Raw genomic sequence first — 20,055 nt, 5'->3', positions numbered from 1 at the left:
ACCAGATCCAATTCTCTGAAATTAGTTCACATAGGCACCGACACAGATAATGTTTTCCTTTAATGGTGAACGATTTCATAACGAAGCAGAAACATATAATGTATTCCATGCAACCAACCTCATTTATTGAAAAGTCCTAATTTTATTGCCTTGTTTAGTAACATGTTTGTTCAACAAACTAATCTTTTTCATGAAGCAAAGCACAACTTTTTTCTTATAAATAGTATAAATTATTTTATTTACAGAAACTTGTTACAAAACAAATAGACTATATATTTATTTTTTTTAAATATCCAAAGTAATTTTTTCTATCCCATGACATTTGTTCATGTACTATACAGCAGCCAACACAGAGTTCAGCTGATCAGATGCTCTTGATTATGTATACAAATTATCAAACTATTCACACATTTTACACAGGAGATTGCTTTTAGAACCAGGCTCAACACAGAGCAAGATGCTTTCAAGGCCTACATTCACATTGACATTATGTAGTGCTCATTTCAAAATTATCTTTAAAACGTAAAATATCTTGCACAAAATGTAAAAATGATTATTTTCTGCTGAACAGTGAAACATTAAGAATCTTTCCAAGCCCAATTCCCTCCTCCAGGACAGAATGAGTGAAAGATGAGAGATTCCTTGGCAAGAGAACTCTTACAGGAAGACAACTGCCTTAGAAATGTCATTTGGAAATCACATATTTTATTTTTAAAAGGTTTTCCGAGGTACTTACTGGGTTTTTGTATTGTTTTCCTGGAATACGAAGTATTCTGAACGTTTTCTAACTTATTTCATTTACATTTCTCTCTCCCCTCCCTGCCCAGAACGGGACAGATAAATAAACTGCTGGTTAAAACCACGTTTCAAACCCTTGGCATTATTTCAAATACGCATTATCAATGGGATTGTTCCGACACAAGGTATTCTAATTAAAACATTGTACAAAAGTTACCAGCATCGTCTGCTTCCTTTTGTCAACCCATCTTACTTGTTTTAGAAAATATATTTATAAACGTGGATGCGTATATATATGCACGCACATATATATACACACGCACATATATAATATATAGGTGGAAAAAGCAAGCTCCAAAATTTCAACTGAACATTCAAGTCTTTGAAGGAGAAGCTGTCTAAACAGTCCAAGCTTAAAACTAGTTAGATCAGGCACTTTCAGTTTTTCCGTTAGTTTTAAACCACGTGAGACCCACACGAACGCGCACGCACGCACACGAGCACTACAAAAAGAGAAGCAGTGTGTCACTTAGCTAAACGGAGTCTTCTGGGAATCAGGCAACCTCTAAGCAACGCCGCAGCCACCCTGCGGCCGCAGGCCCTGCAGGCAGGCTCCGCGGGCTGCTGCCGCCGCCTGGATCCGGCTGCAGGACCTGGGCGAGAGCTCCCGAGACGCGAGAAGGGACACAGCTTTCACAAAACAGAGGCACCCCTCCCCGTTGCAAAAGTAGGCATGGTATGCTATTGGCTTGGCAGTGAACCACTTCAAATTATAAAACGGTATTTGCTTTTTTTTTTTTTTCCTTTTTTGTTTTTTTAATTAATTAATAAATAAATACTAGATGATCTCAATTGTACCAAAACTGGATATAAGAAAAAAAGACCTGTGCAAAAATACATATTTAAATATGTACAATCAATTAACAAAATATGTCTTCTGAAATAGGGATACTTCAATATTTATAATAGAACAAGAAATTCCAAAATAAAGATACAAAAGTATGTCTTTTTTTTCTTGTATAATTCTTTGTTCATCATTGCAGCAATTTTTTAGGTTAAGAAAACTGCAGGAGTCATAACGAGAAGTTGGAAAGACTATAAAAACTGTATCTCTTAAATTAATACCAAAATCTGTCTAGAAACAACCCAGCCACTGCAAATTCAATTTTGCAAGGAAAATTAATTTCAGCTTCCTTAGTTATTTACAGTAAGAACTACGTGACAATAAAAGCTTCAGGAACAACGTTCTGCTTGTAACCAAGATCTAAAACAGAATATTTGAGCAGGTCTGTGCTCAAGGGCAGGCAGAATTTACGATGTTCTAATTCTCGACTCCCAATGGCTTGGAACTACACAATGCAGGTGTCTGTGGAGGCTGGCTCCACATGAGCACAGCGCTCAGGAATTAGCTTTTTAAAAGGTCTGCGTGCTATTGAACGGGCATGAATTTGCCATTATGCTTTCAGATCAACAGAACCTTCAAAAAGAGGAGAGTTCGGTCACCAACTCCCCGGCGCTCCTTCTCGCCAAGTTGTCGTTTCCTTTACATTTACATCGATCGAGTCAAATTGCACTTGTGACTGAGACTGTCCTGAAGTGAAATTTTTGCCCCAGTGACTTCATCAGAACACGGATTTCACTCCAACCGGGCAGGATTTAATAAATATCGATTTCTTTTTGTGGCATGTTACTTTGGCTCCTTTTACGTTAAACCAATCACAGCTCCAACAATCCTTTCAACAGGGCAGCTTACTAATTATGAGTCTTTTTGTTCCTGAAAATATCTTTGTTGGTTTTTTGATTAAAGTTTGCATAATAAGAGTCTATACACATTGCTTTCTAAATGTCATCTTTCCTATCAATTCAAAAGCTAAAGTGTCTGCATAGAGGCTTCTTGTTGTTTTGCTGTATAGCAAGGATTTTGTAGCAAGTTCAGGTGAAACTGAAAGCATCGGTAGGTAAACAGCTAAGCAACTGCTACTCTCAGTGGCTTTGGATTCCCTGATGTACTATTTGCCACCAGAACCGGGGGAAGGCTGGGCTACGGGAACTATTGGACAGGCTCAGATTGTCTGTTCTCAGCGACAGCTGGTGCCCCTTTAAGGCAGAAAAATATCTTCTTGGTCAGTAATTTGCTTTCCTTTGCTTTGCCCCTTAATAAAAGTTTAGTCAGTTTTGAGACTTTACCTGATGTTTAAAAACTTAACAAAAACATCCAGACGAACCAAATCCTATTACAATAAGCCCTTTAGCGGAATTCACTTCGGAGGTGTTTTGAAGCGAGACAAAATACTTCGTAAAAATTGACTGGACTATATAAAACTGTGTAAAGCCCCCTTTATTCATAAAACCTCGGGAGGTGTGAGATGACTGGGATGCATACAGCTGCACTTTACGTGGAACTCGGCTGTCAAATTGGCAAATACTCCAGAATTTTGAGAAACCCTTACTGAGTGGTTGAAAGCACAACACGTTAATGATTTAGTTATACAAACAAGGCATAAAATATCTGACTTTTATTTTACTTTTTTTAAAAAATATTTAAATACTTTAAATACTTAGTTTTAAAAGGGCTTTTTTTTTTTTTTTTAATTTTTTATACAGGCTGGAAGGCAAATCCAGCCTAATTTAACCAATACAGTTGTTATTTTTTAAAATAACAAAGGCTTATGGTATACAGTATAGGTCAGGAAATACGTTCTTTGGGCATATAGTTTTAGAGGTTATTTGCCTTTGTTTGATATTTTTGGATTTTTTTTTAAAAACAATTAACTTTAATTTTCTTCTGCAATCAAATCTTACTCAAAAGAATAGAAAATAATATTTGTATCACACAAGTACAATTTTTTATACTTGTTTTCTGAGCAATGGCCTCAAACAAGTTTTTTGATTTTTTTTTTGTTGCCATTGTTGTTTTAAAAGTTTTTTTTTTAATATATTTTTTATTTTTAACTCCTGATAGCTTCTTATCCCAAATTACTTGCAAAAGGCTGGGCAAAACACAGACTATTTTTTGAATTGTGCTATTTTTATATTCCATTAAAGGAACATTGCTATAAAAACACTAAAGCCATATTCCCTTCTTGAGGGCTTCTTTCCATTGTGCCTCAGACATTTTTTTTTCCCCCTTGTTGCGGGGTCCTCTCTGTTGACAGTGTCTGTCTGGTAGCTATCACCTATAAAAGACACCATCAGTATAAAAATAAGTCCACAGTAACGTTTATTTGCCCCCCCCGAAAACATTCTTTTGCCCAGCCAATCTATGTCGAATAGTGGCAAGATGATGTACTCCTGTAAGGAAAATCTCACAGATTTGTAGCAAACTAGTCCAGACCACCGTTAACACTGATAAGAGCAATTATGTGGCTGAACTTCATCCAGTGTCCATTTCTAGTATATTCACTGCTACAGACATGGCTTCAGGGAAATTCCTTGTTTGAGTGACAGTCCAGTAGATTTCCACACCTGAGGACCATGGGAAGCTGGGAAAACTCAAGGCATCTTGGAGTCCAGAATTCCAGATGGAGGTTTTGCTTGTAGTGAAAAGTGTCCAGTTCTTTTCTCACCATGGTGTGATCAGCTGTCAGGGACGCGCCTTTGGCTTTTAAGCAAATAAATGGAAGAGAAGGATGAGTGAGCCAAGCTGTTCCAGCAGATGCCCTTCAAAGACATTTTCTGGACAATGAGAGCATGTTTTGGGGAGGATCAGCAGGCATAATCTGACACACCACTCACATGCGGTTAGCTTGTCTGAAACTTCACAATTCTCAAGCTGGGGTTTTTCAAGTTATAATTGTTTTAGAAATTATTTCCTTCCTTCATTCAAATTAAATTTTTCCTTTATTTCTATTTGCGCAGTTGAAGCAGTAACTATCAGGTAAGCCCAAAACCAAGGTTTGTTTGGTCATATGAATGTTTTTTGTTTTTTTTTTTGGTTTGTTTTAGAAAACACAAGTGGTAAAAATCTTCCTTTATGGCTGAAACCGAAAATTCAGAAACTATTCTGAAAAAGTTCTCACTGACCTCCTAACCTCTTCAGGTACACAGAGATTTTTAGGGTTTCAGGGTTTTAGTCCCAGAGGAAACAAAAAGTGTCTCAAGTTTACAGTCTGTAAAATTCTAGTTCCATACCTGCTCTCTAAAATTCCATCTTCGGTATTCTTTTAAAGCTATATCAAATTATTTTAGCCCTCTAAATGTCCCTTCAAGTTGTGTCTAAATTCATTCTAGCTTATCAAGAACTTTCCCTCCCAGTGCAATCAGTTTAAAAGAACAAACCCTCAAAAACTAACTTAAGAAAAGTTACATATTCATGAGATCTGCTACCTTTATAGTAAATCTGTTTGTTTTACAGACTAAAAAGGTTTCTATCTTTTATATCTTATTTATAACATTTAATCTCGTTAATACTAAGACGTTAGTCAATGACACCTTGGGATAACAGGCTTATTTTATCACAGTATCACAGTTCTGTTATCAGCATTGTTTTTCCACTTTGTAGAATGTTTATTACTGACACAGAAACAAGTCGTTCTGCTGAGACATTCAGCTCAGTTCCACGGCTGGCTGCAAGATTTTATTGTTATTATGATTTATTTTTAAATGCGAGAACTGAATTTCATCTGAGAGTGATTCAGAGGCAGCATCTATGGGAACTTGGGATGTCATATTTAAGGTTACTGTAAAATAAGTAAATAAATATAACCATACTCTACTAGAATCAAGTGTTTATACAAATCATGTGCAAAAGTACTATAAAAACACTCAAAAGCGGTATTGAACAAATAAGAGAACTGTCTTTCACCTGAATAGCATCTGGAATTGTCTATTACTTATTAAGAGAACACATCGAATCTAAGCACGTGAAGAGACACACTCATACCGGCTTACTTCCAGACAAGAGCTCCTACCTGATGAAGAAGAGAATTGTTCATCAGTCCTTGTGTCCCTGGGATTGCACCAGTGTGTTTTGCGTGAACATTATTCACCGATGACAATTTGGCAACTTTGTTTGACTTGCTGCTGCTGCTGCTGCTGTTTAGGCTGCTTGAACCAGGTGAGCACTTTCTTTTCTTTCCTATTAGTTTGTCAAGGGAAGTATGCGAATGTGAAAAACTGCTGTGCGAGTTTACAGTCAGCTCACTGGACTGATGAACAAATGGCCCTAAGGAAAGAGTGGAATCGCTGCTGTTCATCATCACACTCATTCTTTTTATCGATTCTGCAGGGCTCCCGGTAGGAGGACCCCTCCCTGATTGGTCATGTTTGAGGCTAACAGAGTTAGCTTTGCTAGTCATACAATTGAGGCCAACACTGTGGGACGAAGACGTCACCGATGGATGATAGGAGGTCCCAGAGTTTCCAGAGTTAACCACACAGTTTTTTCTAAAGGACTCTGTGGAATGAGAAGGTGCTAGCAGTGCGGAACTGTTTTTACGCTTCTTTCCTGAGCCGCCGCTGCTACTGACGCTGCCGGTACTGTTACAGGTGCCACTGCCAGCAGAAGATTCCTTAGGTTTAAAAGATTTGCTGGATTTCAGCTTCTGAGGTTTGCTGGGCATAGGTGAAGGTACAGAGGAAAGCACTGTAGGTGTTGAAGGGGATGAAGACACTTGTCTTGATTGCATACTGCAGACAGGATCCACTGCACCCAGAGTAGAAGGATTTGCATTTAGTGTAGTTCCGTGTGATGGTACCGATTTGCTGTTCAGGGACATACAGGAAGGAGACACCAGTGCTGGCGATGACATAACCGTGGTGGGTAAGAGGAAACCTGCTGCGCTGACACCGTACTGTGAAGCAGGCATCGAGTTTGTCCGATGTGGTGCACGAACTGACGTTGTGTTACTAGATGCTGGAGGAATTTTCCTGCGGGTAAAAAGAAAAACAAAAACCCAGGTAGCAACCATTCTCTGGAATAATACCCAGTCCAGTAAATACTGTCTTAGAGCAACTGTATCTTGAGAACGATTAACGACACTAAAATATTTTACCAATAGTTAATTATTGCCAAAAAAAAAGAAAAGTAAAGCATACACTATCAATCTCTGACTTCATTAATCTGAACAGCGACTTGCTTTGCTGTAACTAGAATCACAGGCTATACACATTTCTACAACAATCAGGAATAATCAGAACTTCGATTTTTACTCACTTCCACATCTGAGAATTAAGATGCTTCTCCACCATGAAGTTAAGTGCACATCGAATATGGTTCCACCGCTTGTCAAACACGTAATAACCTCTTCCAATTTGCCGACTACCAAATGTGCAAAACTGAAAAGACAGGTTTTTATTGGCATTTCCTACTTTCAGTGACAACTCTCTGAACAACAACACACTTGCCTAGAAAAATATATGTTAAACGAATATATATATTTTTTGTTTAAACACAGGATAAAAAAATTTACATTTGATTTCCAATTTCTACATTATAACCACTATTTTAAATTTTTGGCCATAGTACATTGGGATCATTTCTTTCCCCATCTGAAATTCCCATATTTATGATGAATGCAGCAATTAGATTTGAATCCCTCTGATTAAACAGAGAAGGACAATAGTGTATTTCACATTTCTATATATATGTGTGTGTACATACACACTCAGGTATATACATACACACGTAACATTCCCTTCTGAGGAGCTGTCAGCTATTTGCTCATAGCCTGTAAGTAAGGCTAGGCCTATAGATAAAGTAAATGGTTTAAGAAGACAGAAATTAGAGGGAAGGTTCATCTACTGCACCTTACGGTTCATTTCTTCAAGTAGCCTGTTAACATTTTGTTGAAGGCAAAGATAATAGATCAGCCTCACGTGAAAGATGTCTGTTAGCATACTGCAAGAAACAACTTGCAATAATAAAAAAAAAGGTATTTGATGGTTCAAAAAATGAATCTGAGTTTTGCCAAGTGCAGAAATATTTCAGTATTTTGTGTTTGAAAAAAGATAAGTACACCATATATGCCAGCTTTTGTCAAGATTTAAATATTTAAAACCACATTATTGCTACCTTCACTGTGACAACTGGCACCTTGAGTAAAAATGTCAGGGGAAAAAGAATTCTAGTAATAAAATCTCACTAAAAAGGCATTATTTGCATGTCCTTATTCCACAGCTATTATTTCCTGGAAATGTCACATGCCTTCCTACCCCAAAACTACAGCCCTATAGAGCAGTTACCAATTTCTTTAGTACTTCTGCAATTTGATTTCTTTTGTACGGCAGCAGGGAGGCCCAAACATATTTCTTTGGCATGTTTACTTTGCAAATACGCTGATATCATCACTATTGATTAGACAACAAAATAATTTGCTTAAAATCTGAAAAAAAAACCACCACAAACACAATAGAAAGCCACCCTTAAGCCCCCCAGGTTATTTGTTTACAAATTCAGAGCCAGTGAGAGACCAAGGTTAACTTTTACTTAACACATACAGCGGCTGGTTGAGGATGATGACCTGAATAGTGACAATCCAGTTTTTCAACAGGCTCTTCTTTTTCATCACATTCTCCCTCATCACTGGATAACCGAGATGCTGGCTCAGCTGCAGGCAAGGGAGGGTGAGGGGATTCGTGGACAGAAGGAGAATCGCTAGGGGCATTTCCACTGTGCTGGGCTGGACAGCCTGGAGGCCTGGGCAAGGTAAGCAGTAAAGGTGTTATTGAGGCGAGGCTCGTCAACAAGCACTTCATAGTGGATGTTTCAACACTGACACAAGGAAATTTACATTAACTGATGCCCAATATTTTCAAGAGTCTCGTAACACATCTACCGAGAGAAAGGCGAGGAGTTATTGTACCCCTGGAAAAGCAGCATTGCCCAATTGTTGCAGAACTGCTTTAATTGATGCAAGTCAGCCTCTGCTATTTCAAACTCCAAACCTTCCTTGCTATGAGTTACAGCCCAGCATGTAATTGCTAATTGCAGACAGACAGTCACCAGGCCTAGAGCAAAAATGCTACCCATCCAACAGATCCCTATCTCTCTTTCAAAATCCACGTGATGAAGCTACCAGCATTAATTTCGTACTATTGGATATGCAGATTTTCCTTACCTTGGAAGACTGGGGGGGTGAGGTTTGGGTTTATTAGGTAATAAAGGCTTTGATTCTGTAAGAGTAACTCCATGAGAATTTTGGTGCAGCTCCTGGGAAGTTTTAGTAGGTGAGGGATGTGGTTCCCTGAGAGGGGGCATCTGCTGATGATGATCCGAATGTCGAAGAAGTTCCTTTTCCCTGGTTTTGCTTTTGTGCTCGGCTAACAACACATCAAATCGTTTTCTTCGACCCTGTACAGCCCTCCGCTGGGTTAAGGAATGTGTCTGCAAATCCATGAATAAATCATTAATCCCAGGCTATTAGATCTGTGGAAATTACACACTCAAAACACATGTCTAGAGCTCTAGAATACAGACAATAATCACATTTGTGGTTTAGTAAATAAGTGGAAGAATGACTTATAAAACAAACTTGGAATTTTTTTTTGTGGATGATTACATGTCTTCCTGATACAAAATAATGAAAAACAGCACTTGAGTTCAAAACTTCTTCCAAAGTTCTTCCTTTTTTTTTTTTTTTTTTAAGAAGAAACTACCAAAGAAACTGCTCTTATAATGCTAAGACTGGAATTACAAATCTTTTTAACATTGTTTTTGATATTCTAACTGCCAATATGGTATCTGTTCTTCTCACCCTAGTGCACAACCAAAAAATACCAAATATTTACTTTCACTTAAAATATTTAACACAATAAAACTTAAAATCAGACTTGTAACGGGAGACACTAAAAATATTTATAAAAATTATTTACTTCCTTCTGTTTACTAATATATTCCTTGAAAACAAATATTTTCCAATGTAATAGAGGAGGTATTACAGAATGAAAAAAAAATACAGCAGAATCCACAGTCAGACAGAACTCAAAGTCCTTTGAGCCTTTGAGCATCCTGAACTCTGCACAGAGTAAGACATACATTGTACAAATTCTAGGTAAAGTGAAATAGGTGTAAGCTATTTTTTTTTTTTTTGAATTGTTGAAGTCACATACTATACCTTATTTTCATATGGCATAAAAGGTTTGATTGGCTAATTTTCATAGGTAAAAATATTATCATGTAAATTAGATACAAATAGCAACTCAGAAAAATATTTTGAGTAGGTGCAATATAAACAATTGCTGAGAAACATTTTTACTTTCTTTCTCTTAAAAAATTTTGGTTTCTCTAATTCTCCTGTAAAATCTTGAAACTTTTTCCCTTCTCTATTAGCAAAAGGATTGCCTCCCCACTGTAATTCCAAAAGGGCAATGTGTTCAAGTTCAGTTCCTGCGGGTCATTAGCGCCAGCTTCATGTACCTTTGTTCTGGAGGTGGTTTATTTACCAGATGCTTCCTCTACCGACAGTTTAGCTGCTTTGCATAAAAAAGGCTAAATATTATACAATTGCATAGGATCTGGATTTTCGGTTCTTTGGGACTTATACACCCTACCCTCCAAGACTTTCGAGCAAAATAACACATTTAAGCTGATGGAAAGTTTTTTAAAGATAGTTTAATTTAGAGCTTGAACTCTAGGCATACTCCATAGCTTTCTCAGAAGACTCATTTCTGAGTAAGCTGTGTAGGTAAATCCAGCAGCACTGGCATTTGCACAAATACCTGCTAAGTATCTGCTGCAGGCTCTGGTGGGGAAAAGGAAAGGAGTGAGAGTGGGGGGAGCTTGATTTATCAGAATCACACATAAACAAGTAATACTTCTAATGCTTATGACGAAATTTTAAAAATCCATGGTCTGTAACCCAAAGATTATCCCCCAAAAGAACATGCTGGCCCCTCTAGTACATTCATGGGGAGTAACATAATTGTTTCCATGTCAGCATCCATGTAAAAGGTTTATTCAAATATAAAGATCTCCGGGTTACTGTGGGAACGAAGTTTTTGGATAAACGATTGGCTTAACTTTGAAAACAATTCCTTCATGGTCCTAGATAATATGCTTTGAGAGGGACCATTTACAGTGGCAATTACTGACAGAAGAAATTTGTAGTTTTCTGTTTTCTGTCACATTCCCTAGGTAATTAAATGTGAACTTTACAAAATCTTATTCTGATTAAGACATCCTACCTTGCATGTCAAAGACCTAGTACAGGGTTTCTTGGTTTCCACATCAATGACACCACAGTATATATCAGGATCAAATTCTCTCTCTGTCAAAGGTGCACAAATATGCCAATTATTGAAAACAGCTTTCATAAAGACATCTTGAAATACTGACATTTATTTGCTTTAGAAAATTTAACCATACTGGAAATTGTTTTCAAATATAACACATCTTAAAGCTAAGAACTGATAGGCCTGTAACACCTGGATGTTTTCTGAAAGCAACAGACACATTTCATGTTGTTTGCATCCTTTACGAACACGTCAAGCTAAATTTAAATTCTAGTACGTAAATGTACCTAATTACAACTTAATGTTATAAAAGTAAATATTTACTTCTGAAGCTTATTTTTATATATCTTATATGTATATTTTGTATATTTTTATGTATACACTAATAAGAAAAATATAGCAAAAAATATTTAAAAGTAATTACCTGACAATCTTTTATGTAAAAATTTCCTATTATTTGTATTTTCTTCAGGTTTCTTTTCCAAAAATGGAGGCACAGAGAGAAGACCTTTACCATTCAGTATCTGTCCAGGGGAAGGCAAGGGTGGCTTTGGTATTGAGGGACAATTAAGGCCAGTCTTTATTGAGGAACTCACAGTAGTAGAACAAGTTGGACCAACAGCAGTTTTCAGTTGGGCACCATCTATCTTTGGATGAATCTTTTCCACTTTGACAGATGGAGTCATACTAATATTTATGAAAAAGAAGGGGGGAAAAATTGTAAATGATAGTATCATGAGTCATAAATTACAAGAAGTACTTAAAATTTATTACTCAATACTCTGATCTATTCACAGTTCATTTTTAGACCTAAATTGTTTATTCCCAGTTTTCTTATTTTTATTCTTTTTCTTATTTATTTTCACATTTGTGGTGATGTCCACTATCTCTTCTGTGCTCTTGTCCCCATTTCCTTGGAAGTATTTCAGTGACAACAGAAACTACAGAAACTCACTTACAATGAAAGTATGCAGATTGGATCAAAGAATAAAGACCCCCTAGTAGAACGGCCTTTATTTATAATGATTCAAGCTGCATCTTTGCAAGTGTCTCATTCGACAGTTTCATCAGTATACCTATAATCTTAGACTATGCTGCTGGAAAAGATCTGGAGGAGTTTAAAGTGGTCTCTCTCAAAGCAAAAATCCTCTGAAACAAAAGGAAGTTCTACTGATACAGCAGTTTCTATGCACGTAATAATATTTAATTCTTTGTCAAAATGCATACTCACATTTTATCATGGGGAACTTTGCTATGCTGTACCGGATGCATTAACCTGTTGTTTCCGCTGATCTGCAGCTTGTCTTTGGGTAACTTCAACAACTTGGAATTTGATGATGACGATGCACTAGTACCTCCACTGGATGAACGATTGCTACCACTTCCAGAGCTACCTTTGTTTTTTGAAGGGAAAGATGAAATGATGGAAAATACTGAAGAGGAGGGAGGAGTCAAAGGCGGCTTGCTGGAGGAGCTGTGTCTTCTTTCTGAAAAGGAGAAAAAAAAAGGGGGTTTTAAACTCCCACAGCCCATGCAGAAACAATTCGTTAATACTTCATGTTGTCGTTTACTCCATTAACATTTTTCCTTTATTGGCTTGGGAGGTCCTCTGCCACACACGGAGCAGAGAGGATTCAAGCCTCACTATAAACCATGAGGCTCCATTCATTGTTGGTCCCCAGTCAGTTACAGGAGTCTCTTTTAACTTTGTGAGCTACATTCCTCAGCCACTAAAGCTTAGCTTTTAGTATACGCTTCCCACTCTCTCTCTCTCTCTCTCTCTCTCTCTCTCTCTCTCTCTGTCCATCTTACAGAACAAGAAAGTGAGAATCAAACCCAGACCTCCGACACACAAAGCAAAGAGACCCCTATCCTCAGGCCAAGCAAGCCTGAATATCAGATCTCCTAAAGGAGTAACAATTACCTGTTAGTGTGTCATCCAGGGGGTCAAAATGATACTGGAGCAAAACCTTTAAATTTTACTTCATCACAGTTTTTTGGTACGGTCTATTAGACCTTCCATGTGGAATGCCCCTGAGAACAAGGGCTCAAGTACTGACTTACACTGCTTTTTGCTTTTCTCTTATTAACTCTATTAATCCTTTCATAATATGACCAAAGTAGGGAAGAATTCTATTTAGGAACAACAGGAAAAGGAGTAATGGATGTGCTTCTATGAAAAAGTCTATCTGAACATTTGAACGGTCAGGTTCCATCAACGAACACGGAGAAGAAATGATTTAATTAACATTATACCATTGGCATTAACCATTAGCCATTGACAGTAATATCTTCCTAGCACCATTTCAGTTAAAATAGCACACATTTTAAAGACGTTTCTTTGGAACACTGAACTCTCAGTCACAGTACACTTGACAGCTTCCTGGAGTACCCAGCTCTGCCTACAAACGGACATGGTAATTGACCATTTGCTCAACTGGTATTTGGACACCTGTGATTCCTAGATGACCTGTGCATGTAATCAACTCCTGCTTAGAGACCTCTCTCTGGCTATCAAGTACACGCAAACCACGGATCCAAGAGAGAACCAAGAATTAACAGGTCCCTCTGTGAAGACGAAAGGCACCTTCTCCTTGCTAGTGATAACACCTCTTTCCCAGCTGGTATCATTAATGGTGCCCAAACCCAGCACCGATCCCAGACACAGCTTACAGATTTTGACTTGAATTTACTTATACTGTCGAGGAAGCAGCCTACTCATCAAGTTACAACAAAGGGAAAGTCATGTTCAGCACAACCTGTACAGGAGTCTGTGACACTCTGGAAAATGTAAAGTAATACATCCACATTCTGCTTATATGACCTGTTTTTTCCCTCCAGCCCTAAATACAGCTATCAGAGGGCACTGAGATGGTGGCTGAGAGGGCTCCACTTGTAACTGGCAGCTGTTGAACAAGACTTCACCAGCCCCGTACCAGTCTAGTCCATTCAAAAAGCCACGCTGCTCAAGCAGTGCAAGAGGTAGGCACAGGAATCAAAGTCCTGGCAAGCTAATTTCATACAGAGGTGGGAAAAAGCACTTTAAACATGTTCATTAGCTCAGAAAAGAAAAGAAAAGAAAAGAAAAGAAAAGAAAAGAAAAGAAAAGAAAAGAAAAGAAAAGAAAAGAAAAGAAAAGAAAAGAAAAGAAAAGAAAAGAAAAGAAAAGAAAAGAAAAGAAAAAGATAAAGATGAAAAACATACAGTTTAGACTGGAAGCCAAGAACTCCAGTCAAGAAATGATCTCCGAGACTGAGCCATGCGACGCACATTTCTATTTGTCTATCTGAGAAATGGGCATAAAGTACCTAACAAGCCTTCAGCTAAAGAATCATCTCTTTTTAATTAGTATTTACGAAAAGCTATGAGAGGTCAGGCGAAATGCCCAACATAAATACATAACAAATGCAGCAATTTAACGTTTATCTCAAGAAATAACTGCTTTAAAGTGGTGAGGTTTCGAATGCCTTGTCACCCGTGATGTTCAGTATCATCTCCTTGGGTTTTTAGAACCCTACGCCATTGAAGAGTTCTCTAGTACGTTAGCATATTTATATTCTAGTAAATGACCACGCTTCTAATATGACATACTGCTTACTGCCAAATGTCTTTTTATAGCAACGGCAAGAATCCCTGAGCGGCTTTGATAAGTTACTATTTGGGGGCCATTAGTTCAGCGATGCTACACCCCGGGAGATTACCCTGCGAGATAATGAGAAAACTTGCTCAATACTCTGTCACCTTCTGTGTATTTATACAATTTGAAGTCTGAGTAGTTAGTAGAGTTACAAATAATCTCTAACAATCCAGTGGATCACTAACGTTATCTTTGGGAGTTTGATTTTTTTTTCCCCTCTGGTAAGAAGAGAAGGGTGTTACTTCCTTGGAGAAAACTTGGCAGACGAGAAAAGAGCTAGAATAAGACTGAGTGCAGTGCCTCTCTGCCTCCCTCCGTTAGGAATAAAACTGGGCAAAATACGAATCTGTGTTATTGATCCAAATGATGATTTATCAACAAAGCGAGAAGGCTTTTCAACTGATTGCAAGCATTCTTTTGCTGTTGGTGACCTGCCTGGGCCTGTTTGGCATTGACCGACCGACCGGCAGGGCTGCTGCAGTGACTGCCTGCCTGGGAGAAGACCATGGGAAAGAACATCGGTTCCGTTCACAGCTGAACCCTGCCAAACGCTTGCTCAACGCGTTTAGTGCCTCAGTCTTTCTATAAAATTCTTGTTTTTAAGTGAGATCTGTTTAATCTCTTTCGTAAAATACCTGAAGAATACCGATGTTCTTTCTCATGTAGTTCCCATTTGCCATTAACTCTGACTCAGCCTGAAAATATTTAAAAATAATTACCTCCAGGTGTTCAGTTTTCAGATTTTTAAAGTTAACATCCGTGTCCCTTCCCTTCATATAACTCTTGAAAGAAAAAAACTTTTTTTTTTTTAACTCCGTGATTGCTTTTTGCAACACACAGCAGTGATCCCTCAAATACTACACCTGTCTGACATGGTTCTAAGCTCTAAGATCTCAGAGGGTTGGTTTTGTTTGTTTGCCTTTGCTTTGTTGTTGTTTGTTTTTAAAGAAAGAAGTAGTTTCGGCTTTGGACAAAGAATTGGAAAGCTTCCCTCGAGCTCTTTCAGACTTGCAGGAGACGTGCAATACATTCACAAATACACTACAGTTTCTAAACTTTAGGAAGAGTCCCGTGGTGTTCGTTCTGTGTGCATCAATTAATAGCTTTGGGCAGCAAACATAAGATGTACAGATCAAGTTTCATAAACCCCCTTTTTTTTTTTATACAGACATCTTACGTAAGTACTGGGCAAAAAGTCAAACTGACCTGTGCCAGTGCTAGCAGAACCATCCTTAAAAATAAAGCACGCCCATTCAAACCCACAAGCAAGTTTAGTTCAATGAAATATGTCGTAACTTCAGTCAACATCCAGAAAAACAGTTTTAACATAGGTTAGTTTAGGGGTAAGAGTATTATTCAGTACAGAATTAAGCGTGGGCTTTGAAACAAAGCAGAAGTTCATGATTATGTACTTATTATTTAATGTATGTCTCGACCAAAGTAAAAGCATGACAAAAGTGCTACTTAAACTTTTCTCCATCATACTTATCTGTTATTTGAATTTGCATTTTAGAAATGAATTAAGGCAGTCCTACTAAAACAAACATCATTTACCTGGGGTTAAAATTTACTTTGTGTCAGTATGAATATTACATTTCTACGGAAATTGTGGAGAACTAATTTACATGATCTTCTAATTGCTCCAGAAGGATCGGATCCATGACTTGACATGAGAACGCAAGAAGAGGTGACTCACACAAGTCCAGCAGCAGCCTGACAAGGCATCTGAGGTCTGTAGCTGCTGAAGTTTTAAACATTCAAAGCTGCAAGATGCCGACAATTCTGCTTTTGTGCATGTGCAGAATCGCTGTCATTCCAACATGGCTGGAGGCTGGATGAATCTTTTACCTGCAGGTATTTCTAAAATCCTCACACCAGGACATTTTATCACGAGGCACAGACACCATGCCTCCATAGCACAGACTAAAACTGGCAGATGAAAGCCAGGGGCTTGGAGGACAGGGACCTCCCCACACTGTTGGGCTGCACTCTTCTTAACACTGAAGAATTTAATACAAGTGGACGCAACCACGAGTAACATACAGGCAGGCAGAAGAGCCACTCCTATACCACTTCGTCAGCAAATGAATGAAGTCCACAGATCCAGAAGAAAATTTTGAGCAGTAAATTTTGATTTGACCAGGGATACCAAAAGTCCTGTGCTCTGAAAGGGGTTTTTAAGACACAACCCTCTTCTGCAATTTTTTTGTTTGTTTGTTTGCTAGCTCAGGTCCTCAGCCACCGCACTGTGAATTGCTCTGAAAGAAGATCTCACCACAGATACAGCTTTTACTGCAGCAGCCAGCTAAGATCCTTTTGCAGCTCTAACCTGAATGCCTATGCTGTGCAATGACCTCACCATGACAAAATAATAAAAATAATTGAAGAAAAAAAGAAAAAAACAGGCCTATGAAGACCTTGCAGAGGAAACCCAGGAGCTAAAACAATCACCAGCACAGCAGACAAATTACTCGTCCTTTGATGCCACCCTGGCAGCGTGCAGCTGGTGGGGAGCAATCGCCTGTGCAGGATCTTGATCTGCTGCTCACTCACTCACTGCTGCTTCATTATCCTGCTCTAATCGTGGGGCCCAGATACCAAGGATTCCGCCCTAATCTTCCACTGATGTCCCTTTAATCATCTGATCAGTTGTGTTTGCACTGCAAGTCAGGATGAGGTCACTGCACGCCCAATTGTGTTGTGTTTAAACTTACACTCCTAGCTGACTCGACAGCATCTAAACAAAGTTAGATTCTTCTCTCCAGCAAGAAAGTTGCAGAAGAGAACATTTAAAGAGCGCAAGCTATCAGCATGACAGACTGCCACGGTGTGATTGGCACCAGTACAATCTGTCATGTCTCTAGAGAGAGTTCTTGTTTCAAAAAAAAAAAATAGTGCTTGCAACCAGCTGATATCATTGTTTAATGCTCAGCGTTAGTAAAACCACGAAGACAGGCTGACTGATAGTCATGCGTGCTTGTGTCACTCCATTCACAGAAACACAACACTTTAGCAGGAGAGAAAAAATATTAATGGAGGTGGTATATAAATATATTGCAGCATGCCAAATACAAGTCAGGTGGCACATCCGAACGCGGCACGTCACTTTATGCATCTCCATCGCTTACCACAATGGGCTTCCTTATCTCCACCAGAGTTCGTGGATATTGTAAATAAGTAGTAATAGGCATAAAGTGCTTATCTAAGAAATAGGTTTATATAATTTCTTTTATATAGATTACGGTCACGTTAGCCACACTGCTGCAACCTTATGTCTCGCACTTCCTTGCTTTAAAACTATTCAGCGCACTTGCAATACCGAGTACGTTTTACTGCCCGTGAGTCACGCCATCCCATGATGAGGCAATTAAGCCACAACGATAAAACAAAGTACGTCTCTTCTTGATGTTTTCAAAAATCCACCAAAAAGCAATACCTAACCAGTTTTGAAGAGGCTATTTTAAAACCCAGGTTCACCTCTGCAACTTGATGCGTTAAGAGGTTTGCTGTGCCTAGCAGGGGTTTAAAAGGTGCTGGTTCGCGTGTGCTTACACACACGTGCACCACGTACGTGCTACAGCATTGTTCTCACCGAGACACTCTTACATTTACATTGAGATGGCAATACCTAAGAAGATAAAACCATCTTCTTAAGGCAAAAATAGGATTTAAGGTCAAATCATACATTATAGAGCAAAATACAACTGCAGAAATGAACAGTTTTTAAAATTCCCTTTAAAACGTTCTTTCACATTGATGCACTTTTTGGAGGCTTCAACTCGGTTGTTGCATGAAACATTTATACTCTCCCACAAAGAGAGCTCAGAAAATCATTTTCCTCTCGGAAAATCCTTTGCTGAAGCCAAAGACAAATAAAGCACACACATCAGACCTGACTGGGTATGCTCCAAAATTACTTGTCAGTTCTGAGGATGTTTTTACTTCTCATATGAGTACTATATCACCACGAAGCTTTACATGTCATCTGTTTTCTGCATCTTTGTTTGAAAGAAGCATTGGTGTGTTTATTTCCTGCTGTGCTGTCCAGCAGTCCTAAGCAGGGGTAAGGTCTCATTGTTCCAGACGTGAATTCCTGAAACATTCCCTTGTCAATCATCTCGAAAACACACACTGCGAGTCTCCCAAAAGAGCATATAAAATCTGCCTCTGCTTTAATTGGAGTACGCTGATTTATTATGCAAATTCGTAATTACAGGGAACAAAGTTGGTTTTTTATTATTTTCATTTATTTAAGAAGTGCTTTGGTTAAAAATGCACAATTCAGAATCCAAAGCTCTCACATACCCTGAAAATCAATTATTTGTGTATCATTCCAGTTCTGAAATCCCTCCATATTAACTTGCACTGCTTTAAGACAACGAAATAAAACACATCTGCATGTTTATGATGGTCCAGCACACTCAACTACAGCTCCTCATGAAATCCAAACTTGTATTCAGCAAAAGCCACTGACCGTTTGAATGATATATTTAAGGTTTTTGTGCCGCTTTCACTTCGGGTTGTTTTAAAAACAAGTTTACCAGAGCACTTAACATCGGAAATGAGAGCAAAGTCGGGAACCAGCAAACTTCATTCCTTGAGAAGGACGCTGCCTTTCGTCTTCCCTGGCCCCGCTGCACTGCATCAGGTGTGCTATTTCAGCCCTCTGAAGTTTCCCAACGTTTAAATTTGAATATTTGGAAATTATTTACTCAAGTCCCAAGAGGTGTTTTGATGAGTAGTTAGTTAACCACATCCCTTTGAGCAGAATCAGAATACAAGCATTAGCTATTATTATTCTGCTTGTTTCATTACAGTAGTTACTGAGCAGCACTGTCTGCTTTCAAAACTGCAAAAGCAATTGCTCTCTGATTTCTAAATGCATACGTTTAAAGATTTCCTAGAGATTTACTTACTAGAAGTGAAAGCCACTCACAAGTGATCGCTGTGCTAATGTTTTAGATAAGGGAGTACAAAATGATGTGTAAGCAGGATTACATTGTTATTGCTGTTGTTGAAGAAAACAGAGGGAGCAGGAGAAAGTTCATTTTCCCTAGTAAGAATCCAAACACCAATTTTAATGCTTTAAAATCATAGGACAAAAAGGAGACAATTCTGTAACCATAATTTAGGCTATTTAAATAATGCATTTTAAATGCTATGAACATAACTACAGCACAGCCAGGGTAATGTAATTCTCTGATCGCAGAATACTAACTCAGCAGAAATGGCTTTCTCCACTACAAAAACTGCAGCAAACTGCCCCAAAGCAAACACACCCTCCCTCCCCTCGAGATTGCCACCACAGAAAGGAGAGCTGGGAGCAGATCGCAAGTAGCAGTATTAAGAACGTAGCAAAAATAGCAACTCTAAAATGTATTTAAATAAACAGCTTTCAATTGCATCCCTTCTTCCACCGCTTCCTTCCCACAACACACTGTACACCACTAATGCTAGTTTTTCAAGTTTTCCATATTTGTTACTAATCCTTTCCAAAGCCTTGTATTCAG

The 20,055-nt window shown here is 38.4% G+C and overlaps 1 protein-coding gene across 11 annotated transcripts in view; it reads right to left on the bottom strand.

Annotated features, from left to right (window-relative positions):
* Nucleotides 1-207: 207 nt before the first annotated feature.
* The window catches only part of ATXN7 (ataxin 7), an 83,123-nt gene continuing 63,275 nt past the window's right edge, over nucleotides 208-20,055 (bottom strand). For all 11 annotated transcript variants that reach the window (XM_083795031.1, XM_083795029.1, XM_083795035.1 and 8 more), the window contains 8 exons: nucleotides 12,140-12,395; nucleotides 11,333-11,595; nucleotides 10,861-10,943; nucleotides 8,796-9,061; nucleotides 8,176-8,374; nucleotides 6,893-7,014; nucleotides 5,649-6,606; nucleotides 208-4,339 (listed from right to left, as the gene is read on the bottom strand). In XM_083795031.1, coding sequence (XP_083651157.1) covers nucleotides 4,322-4,339; nucleotides 5,649-6,606; nucleotides 6,893-7,014; nucleotides 8,176-8,374; nucleotides 8,796-9,061; nucleotides 10,861-10,943; nucleotides 11,333-11,595; nucleotides 12,140-12,395 — 2,165 coding nt within the window. In that variant the 3' untranslated portion in view covers nucleotides 208-4,321. The remainder of the gene's footprint in view (nucleotides 4,340-5,648; nucleotides 6,607-6,892; nucleotides 7,015-8,175; nucleotides 8,375-8,795; nucleotides 9,062-10,860; nucleotides 10,944-11,332; nucleotides 11,596-12,139; nucleotides 12,396-20,055) is intronic.

This window comes from Anser anser (assembly GCF_964211835.1).
Source record: "Anser anser genome assembly, chromosome: 12".
Classification (NCBI taxonomy): Eukaryota; Metazoa; Chordata; class Aves; order Anseriformes; family Anatidae; genus Anser; species Anser anser.
This window is presented reverse-complemented; position numbering and strand designations above follow the sequence as displayed.